General features: G+C 43.9%; 1 protein-coding gene across 2 annotated transcripts in view; it reads right to left on the bottom strand.

Annotated features, from left to right (window-relative positions):
• Positions 1-1,825: 1,825 nt before the first annotated feature.
• The window catches only part of PSMD9 (proteasome 26S subunit, non-ATPase 9), a 10,921-nt gene continuing 3,963 nt past the window's right edge, over positions 1,826-8,783 (bottom strand). Inside the window, exons 2-7 of one of the 2 annotated variants that reach the window (XM_042441945.1) lie at positions 5,281-5,453; positions 4,048-4,150; positions 3,348-3,535; positions 3,122-3,223; positions 2,708-2,796; positions 1,826-1,942 (exon numbers count right to left, since the gene is read on the bottom strand). In XM_042441945.1, coding sequence (XP_042297879.1) covers positions 1,915-1,942; positions 2,708-2,796; positions 3,122-3,223; positions 3,348-3,535; positions 4,048-4,150; positions 5,281-5,397 — 627 coding nt within the window. In that variant the 5' untranslated portion in view covers positions 5,398-5,453 and the 3' untranslated portion in view covers positions 1,826-1,914. Of the gene's footprint in view, positions 1,943-2,707; positions 2,797-3,121; positions 3,224-3,347; positions 3,536-4,047; positions 4,151-5,280; positions 5,987-8,783 lie in introns of those variants that run through there. The other variant, XM_042441944.1, reaches the window with a different exon arrangement.

The raw sequence follows: 8,783 nt of genomic DNA, 5'->3' as shown, positions 1-8,783 counted from the left end.
ACAGCAACAAAGAACCCTCTGAGAACACACTCCCTCGGAGAGCGGTGGTCTGCATCTTTGGAGGTCTTCAAACAGAGGCTGGATGTTGTTTGGATTGTGAGTTCCTGCATGGCATGGCAACACCTGCTGAAATCCCCTCTTCTACTTAGCCATTAAATGTAGAGTAGCCCTCTCCAGTTCTCAGTCTGGCAACCCTAATTATGAATGAATCCCACCCGACACCCTTAAAAACCATGGCCAGTCCATATAGAAATACTGAGCTAGACAGAGCAATGATCTGATTTACCATAGGTTCTAACACCGCTTTTACACTGCTCCACTTTTCAACCTCCCTTTTGGTGGCCAAACTATATTTTTTCTTAACCTGCTGGTGAGGTAGGCTTACCTGTTCTCCCCTTTTCTCCTTTGGTTCAACACATGCTCAGTGAAGGATTTTTGAGGCCGCTGCCATTTACCTTGCCTGATGTAGGCAGACACACACAACCACAGAAGCACTAGATAGAGTAGAACCACATTCCAACACTCTTTAAACTTTATGGCATTATTTACTGCAGAGACACTGCACTCAGACACCAACATCAGAATTTCTCCATCCAAACTTCAGTCCCAGTGCTGTTGCTGCTTGAAAAAAGCCAACTTCCAGCTAGACAGAGGAGAAGAAGGGGCTAAACAGACTTGGCTTTGTTAACTGAGGTATGCCTGTACAGAATTTAATCAGAATTGTAGCTGGAATTTACTATAACACCGATGACAGGGCTGTGTCCTACATATTTATCCTCTCTGTACCATAGCATTAGGACAGTGTTAGGGAACAGGGTAGCCTTCCCCTTGCTGATGGAATGCAAATCCCATCATTCCCCACGCTTGTCTTTGCTGGCCAAGATTGATATGAGCTGAGGACCAAATATTGAACGATTAAACTCTTGAAGCTGCTATTAAATCATTGGGAGTCAGACAAACTGGTGATGAACTGCAGATCACATACAGATCTGTAGACCCCATCTACTTTTTGCTCACCCCTGTAAAACTGTTGACTAACCACATTTAATACAGTCATTTCTGCTTAGCAAACTATAACATTTTGCATTCCTTTTTTTAAAAAAATAGTGCCTATCAGACTGTACATCTCTGATAACAGACTCCCTATCTAAAATCTAAACAGCACTGGGGCAGGGGGGAATAGGTACTTTATATGATTTCATAGAATCATACATTATTTAATATAAAGGAAGCTTCATTATGACCAAGACAAAAAATGAAAGCCAACGTAAACTACACTCCACCCATCCATTTGAAACAAGCAAGTTGTAACTAAATTAAAACCAGTTTTTGTAAAATCTAGATTAGGACTGCAATCCTATACATTCTTACCTGGGGCAAATGCGATTTACTTCAAAAGAGACACACACACAAGCCTGGGCTGCTAGTCACAATAAGCTGAACACCCACATTTTTTAACAGAAAAGTTTATTCAAAATGACTTTATTATGTCAATGTGAAGTACCATAACTGCCAATTTTCCTATATTATTTCTCAATAAATGATTTACAAGCAGTCAGTGAAACCAGAGAAAACCCTACTGTGAACGCTAAGATAAATCTTTACTGGTAAACCCAGAAACAAACAGGAAAGAATAAAAAGGAGGTCCCAGAATAAGTTACCAAATTCCAAAATAAAGCAACACGCCTCATTTTTTCCCCTTTCCTTTTTCAAATAAATGGCAGGAGAACAAGCCAAACTAACCCTATGAATCAGTACAGTTATAAACTGCTTTTATGTGTAACTCTATAAACCTCTTTGGTAGGAAACTCCAACACCTCCACAATTCATGTTCCGCACTCCAGTTTATTCAAGTTACATGGTCGACTCAAAACTGAAATGGCACCAAGTTGTTGGGAGCTTTGTCACTGGAACTCATCTTTGCAGAGGAAGAATATTACAACTGGAAATGGGAAGGAAGAGAAAGATTAGGCCTTTGGCAACTATAATTTTTTAATCTATAACCAACAGCATTTCTTCATCCCAAAACAACTAGCACAAACAGCATACCCTTCTTTTCAATTAAGGCTGTAGCTACACTGTAGAAATAATGCAGTTTGATACCACTTGCTATGGCTCCATCCTACAGAATCCTGGAATTTGGAGTTTTATGGAACGTTCAGCTTGGTGAAGAGAAGACTGGGGTGTGTGCGTGTGACATGTTTGGACTCCTAAAATATCTCAAGGGCTGTCCCAGAGAGGACAGACCTGTTCTTTGCTGCCACAAAGGGGAGAACCAGGTCTAATGGTGTGAAGTTTCAAGAGAGCAGATTTCATTTGAAAATTAGAAGGAACCTCCTGACAGTAAGAGTGGCTTGGCAATGGAACCAAATGCCTAGAGAGATGGTGGAGTCTCCTTCTCTGGAGGTCTTCAAAAAGAGGCTGGACAGCTCCCTACTGGGAATGCTTTAGCTGGAGATCCTGCATTGAGCAAGGGATTTCACTTGAGGGCCCATGAGGCCTCTTCCAACTCTACAAGTGTATGATTGAAGGGGAAAACCCACGTTTTTCTAGCTTACGATCCTCAACATTCAACACACACAGAAGGGAGAAGCATTATGCAGGGTGATGTTCAGGTCCAGGGGATGGGAAGTATCCAGAATTATTCCCCAAAGTATCACACACAAAGAATGTAGCCTTCACAACCTGATAAGGTTATTTGGCTTACCCAAGAAGCCCTCTGCCATTCCAGCGTTTTGGTGTGAGACCCAGGTGCAGTCTCTCTCCTCCACGGATCACGGTCACACTTAATGGTTTCTGTAGGTGGAGAAGGCCGAAAGAAGTAACACCACACTGTAAACTTTTTACAATATTAAAACAATTCACACTCTAGTTAAAGAAATAAAATACAATTAAAAAAATAAAAAGCTATTTAAAACAGTTCATTAAAACGATACAGGATCTCCTTGCCCATTCTTTAAAAACTGTTTCAAAAAGCCTGTCTTGAATAAAAAGGTTTTAGCATGGCAACAGAAGGACAACAAGGATAGTGCCTTTCTGACCTCCCTGGGAACCTGTTGTCATTGTTATGCATCTGACTACATAGACCATTTGCCTAGTGGCAAAGGCCCAGATCACTTACCCCTTCACTGTGCTGTACCACTGTGGCAATGTTCTGCAGCGACTGAAAGTTGTGAGTATTCACAGAGCCAAACTCCACAATCTCATCATCAACTTGCAATCCCTTCAGAGAGAAGCAGAGAGTGACAGAGTCAATGTGTTTTGCCCTTGAGTGCCAAGTTGGTAACTAGCTTGAAAACCAGTGAAAAGATGGATGGCTACCAAGAGCAAGGAGAATCAGTACTTGCCGAAAGGCTGGCTGGGGATCCTGGGGTGACGGCGTTCACCTTGGCAAAAGGCTGAGGCAAGGTCTGGCTCATAGCTTCGGCTCGAGCTTCCGCCTCATCTTTTGCATGCTTCTCCTTATCCTGGGCATGAAGCTGGTGGAGAGCCTCTTCTACCTCTCGCATCAAAGCCTTGTGATCGTTTTGCAAGCCTAGAGACAAAGAGCACCCACAAGTTAAGATGAGATGGGCAGCAGGTAGATTCACCAGCACATCTCTGGATGGTTTGCTAAAGTTTGGCAAAAATGTCTGAACCCCAGTGATGGAAAATGTGCAACAAAAAAGAACCTCCCTGTAAAGTTCTAGACTTCTGTATATCTACTATTGAATGCATATTAGAGGAAATAAGGTAAATTATTGTTGTGTATTGTATGTGTATTCGACACTGCAATACAAAAAGTCTGCTGGGAGGCAATGAGAGCATGGTATGTTGGTAATGGGCTGGGCGTTTGAACATGACCTGAAACAGTGAGGGAATTAAGTAGTTATACACAAACCACATGTGTTTCCACAAGTCAGACTCTTGGCAGGTTCTTGCTTCTCTCCTTTTTCGATTCCCACCTCCTTCTCCAAGTGAAGAGAAAGTCAAATCAGGCTGTACTCCTGAACACAATGGTAATGAGTTTGAACTAAATATCAAGGGAACTAAGGACTGGATACTTACAGATGATGTTATGTCGTGCCGTCCGGACTTGGTAAAGATCAACATCCGCACGCGGGTAGCCTTCAACATCCACAAGAGGTTCATTCATCCCAACCCCTTTTTGCTGCAGAATAAAAAGAGAATACAGTTAAGTGGCCTTTCAGATCTTTCTTGGAGGAGTCACAGAAGAAGGATCTTGTTATAAAGCGCACAGCTTATCAACTGAATTCAATGGGGCTTATTCCCAACTAAATGTGTAAAAAATGCAGTCAATGGAAAGTGGATTTTATATTGCTTGACTTTTATTGAGCAAGCAACCGCTTTACAATGAATGCTGTGTTAATTTTATATGCTGGGGAGGTCACTCAAGCCAAAAAATAGCTGAACAAAAATATCTGATAGCTATAAGAAGTCCATGTGGAACACAACTCTTGGTTCTGACAACAGACCAACACAAGTACCCTTCTGAAAAAGACACACACAGAGCTCACATGGGCAGGCTCAGCAAATTATGCAGGAATACATCTATTCTACTGCAGGAAAGAAGAATCCCGCTGTTTATAAAAGCTGGAAGCCATCAAATAAATAGCAATGGCTGCAGACCTCTGGGAGCTGACCTGGGAGGAAATCCAGTAAGTGCTGTGGGGCCTTCAAAACAGAATCCAACTGTGCCATTGGATGGAACCCCTGGGAATTGTAGTTTGACAGGGTCTTCTTGCGCTTTCTCTGCCAAAGAGGGCCGACAGCTCACCCACGCTACAAATCCCAGGATTCCGTAGAATGGAGCAATGGCAGTTAAGGTGTCCAAAAGTGCATGATTTCTCCAGTGTCGACGTACCTCGAGATGAAAAGGCTTCTGGAGTCCCTGCTAATAGACAGGAAGCTTGGCCTCCTGCAGATGCTGAAGCCAGCCTGTCCTAAGCTGGTGCCCTCCCGATTTGGACTACAAGACCCCTCATCAGAAGCATCCCAGGTGATGTTGGGAGTTGTAGTCCCTTTTTATGCTGAAGCAGACTAACACAGCTACTAGGGCTGCATCCACACTGGAGAGATAACCCGTTTTTGGCACTCCTTTAACTCTTGTCTGGTTCAAGGCTATGGAATTCTGGGAGCTCCGCTCTGGGCCCACAACAAACTCCAACTCCCAGAATTCCATAGCCTTGAGCCAAGGCAATTAAGGCGGTGCCAAACCGGTTTATCTCTCCAGTGTGGATGCAGCCCCAGATGCTTTCTCCAGTGCGGCGCCGCGCTTACATCCTCCAGGACTTCATAGTAGGCTTGGATCTGGGCCTCGATCTCCTCTTTCTTCTTCATCAGGAGCTGCACATCGCGAACAGTCACGGCCTTCGAGCTGGACTCTTCCCGCGACATCGCCGGCGGAGGAGGAGGAGGAGGAGGGGAAGCACCGTCAAAAGCGGCGGCTCTAGCTTCGGAAAAACACCAACAACTACGGGTCGCGCGGAGAGGCAAAACAGCTCCGCCGCGAACCCACCCTTCAGGCCGCGTGACCAAAGAGGCGGCCAATGAGAGACAAAGGGCGGGGCTTGGCGACGGGGGCGGAGCCAAGGGAGGGCGGGCTAGTCGGCGTCTTCCTATTGGTTGAGAATGAGGTGGCTCTTTCCACAGAGAGGCCTCAAGGCAAAGTCCAACGACACCCAAAACGCCACAAAACAAGCACAACGAGGAGCCCAACAAGCCAGGAAAAGGCCCCATGGCTGCATCCACACTGGAGAAATAACCCCGTTTAGCACCACTTTAACTTTTTCTGGCACAGGGCTAGAGAATTCTGGGAGTTGGAGTTTGTGCTGGGCCCAGAGCAGAGTTCTTTCTCCAGTGTGGATGGATGCAGCCCATGTCAGGCCATCACCACAGAAAAGCTACAAACACTCCCCTAGGCTGCCTCCGCACTGCAGAAATCATCCAGTTTGACGCCACTTTCACTGCCACAGTTCAGTGCGAGGGAATTCTGGGAAGGGGAGTTTTAGCTGTGAGCCATGCTCAAGTCCCATCAAAGAGATTGCGCCTTTCTCCCACCTTTCTCCCCGGAGGCACCCAAGGCGGCTCTCGCCAAGAAAACCTTTAAAGCGATTACAAAATTCAAACAATTCAAACATCTCTATACAAAAATCACATATTAAATATATACAATAAAATTAATATAAAACCACATAAAATATAGTTAAGTTAAAAACAGACTTAAAAACCCACCTGCTCTATTTCTATTTCTACAGTGGGCCCTTGGTATCCGCTGGGGTTTGGTTCCAGAACCTTCCACGGATACCAACATCCCCAGATGCTCAAGTCCCATTAAATACAGTGGCCTAGTCAAATGGTGTCCCTTATATAAAAGGGCAAAACCAAGGTTTGCCCTCTGGAATTTAGGCTTAATTTGACTATTTCCGAGCCGTGGACGCTTGAATCCGTGGATAACAAATGCAGGGCTACCAAGGGTTAACTGTAACGCTGGGCTTGAGACCGCACCGCGTGGCATATTTACCAACCAGTGTTGGCCTTTTCTAAGCATCGCTTCTGGTTTCAATCTGCTTGGCTGCCTTGGGATTTGGGCTGGAGACTAGCCTAAGGTCTGTTTTGACTTAAAGCCTCCAGAGAACTTTGCAACGTCCCAAATTCTTACCTCACCAGTCACTCATGGGGCCACTCATGTTACATGGATTTGTACTTGGTTGACTGGCCAAAGCCAAAGGGTGCTCAACAACGGCTCCTTTTCATCCTGGAGAGAAGTGACCAGTGGGGTCCCACAGGGCTCTGTCCTGGGCCCAGTACTGTTCAATGTCTTTATCAATGACTTGGAGGACAAAATTGGGGGCACACTTATCAAATTTGCAGATGACACCAAATTAGGAGGAGTAGCTAATACTCCAGAGATCAAAATTCAAAATGACCTGAATAAACTAGAAAGTTGGGCCATAGCTAACAAAATGAAATTCAACAGGGAGAAATGTAAGGTACTGCACTTAGGGCGAAAAAATGAAATGCACAGATATAGGATGGGGGACACCTGGCTTAAGGAGACAACATGTGAAAGGGATCTAGGAGTCCAAGTAGACCACAAGTTGAACATGAGTCAACAGTGTGATGTGGCAGCTAACAAGGCCAATGCAATTTTACGCTGCATCAATAGAAGTATAGTGTCTAGATCAAGGGAAGTAATAGTGCCACTGTATTCTGCTCTGGTCAGGCCCCACCTGGAATATTGTGTCCAGTTCTGGGCACCACAATTCAGAAAGGACATTGAGAAACTGGAGCATGTCCAAAGGAGGGCAACTAAAATGGTGAAAGGTCTGGAAACCAGGTCCTGTTTAAATATTTGAAGGGATGTCATATTGAGGAGAGAGCAAGCTTGTTTTCTGCTGCTCCAGAGAATAGGACCCGGAACAATGGATGCAAGCTGCAGGAAAAGAGATTCCACCTCAACATTAGGAGGAACTTCCTGACAGCTGTTCAACAGTGGAACACACTCCCTCGGAGTGTAGTGGAGTCTCCTTCCTTGGAGGTCTTTAAGCAGAGGCTGGATGGCCATTTGTTGGGGATGCTTTGATTGAGAGTTCCTGCATGGCAGAATGGGGTTGGACTGGATGGCCCTTGTGGTCGATTCTATGATTCTAATCAGTGTTGTACATCTGTCTTTTTAAATTACCGCAAGTCGCCTTGAATACTTTTTGGGGCGAAAGGCAGGATAGAAATCCCTTCAATAAATAAATGTTTGTTTGTTTACTATATTTATTTGTATCCCACTCTTTCCCCAGAACTGGGACTCAGAGCAGCTTCACAACATGGAAAGAAACAGGAAAGTTAAAAACATAGGGAAAAAGTACGTTAAAAAGGAATGAAATGATTACAATATTAAAACAGATAGTTATTTTAAAAATAAAACATTTTAAAAAGATAAAGATATTTAAAAATTACATAAATAATAATAATAATAATAATAATAATAATAATAATAATTATTATGCTTTATTTATATAGAATAGAATCATAGGGTTGGAAGAGACTGCAATGGCCATCCAGTCCAACCCCCTGCCATGCAGGAAATCTAAATCAAAGCAGTGGACATACAAACAATAAAATAGATAAATGCATAAAATTAAATGGGAGAGGCATCTGAGGAAGAAGATTTTACAATAATTATGGGCAGAGGTAAAACTGACCCGAAGGGATCAACATGGGCTCCGCCGTATCCACTCTACAGTGATAGTGCTATGATCCCACTTGAACAGCCAAGGCTCTGTTCTATGGAACCCAGGGATTTGTAGTTTGGTGAGCTAATTAGAAGGATCTTCTACAAAGCTCTAGTGCCTTACAGTGGAGAATGCCAATGAAGCAACCCCCGAGAGTGTATGACTTGCCCAAGGTGGGTTTCCGTGGCTTAGCGGGGATTTGAACCCTGGTCTCCAGAGTTGTAGTCCAGCGTTCAAACCACTGTGCCACACTGACTCCATCTGTAGTTCAGAGAGAGGTATGGTATAATTCACAACAACAAATGTAGAATTCGCAGTTTGAGAGCTCTACTGCTTCCCTAAACTACCTATCCCAGGATTTCATAGGATGCACCTATTGCAGTTAGAGCAAAATTATTGTGTTATAATTGCGTATTGTGAAAAGGCCCATAATTGACTAGAGCTGAATCACTACTGGCTGAAAATCCAAAATCCCTGTTAGTGGACATTGTTAATCTGGGTCAGAATGATGATGATGATGATGATGATGATGATGATGATGATGATGATGATGAT

The sequence above is a fragment of the Sceloporus undulatus genome, chromosome 10 (genome assembly GCF_019175285.1).
Source record: "Sceloporus undulatus isolate JIND9_A2432 ecotype Alabama chromosome 10, SceUnd_v1.1, whole genome shotgun sequence".
Taxonomy (NCBI): Eukaryota; Metazoa; Chordata; class Lepidosauria; order Squamata; family Phrynosomatidae; genus Sceloporus; species Sceloporus undulatus.
This window is presented reverse-complemented; position numbering and strand designations above follow the sequence as displayed.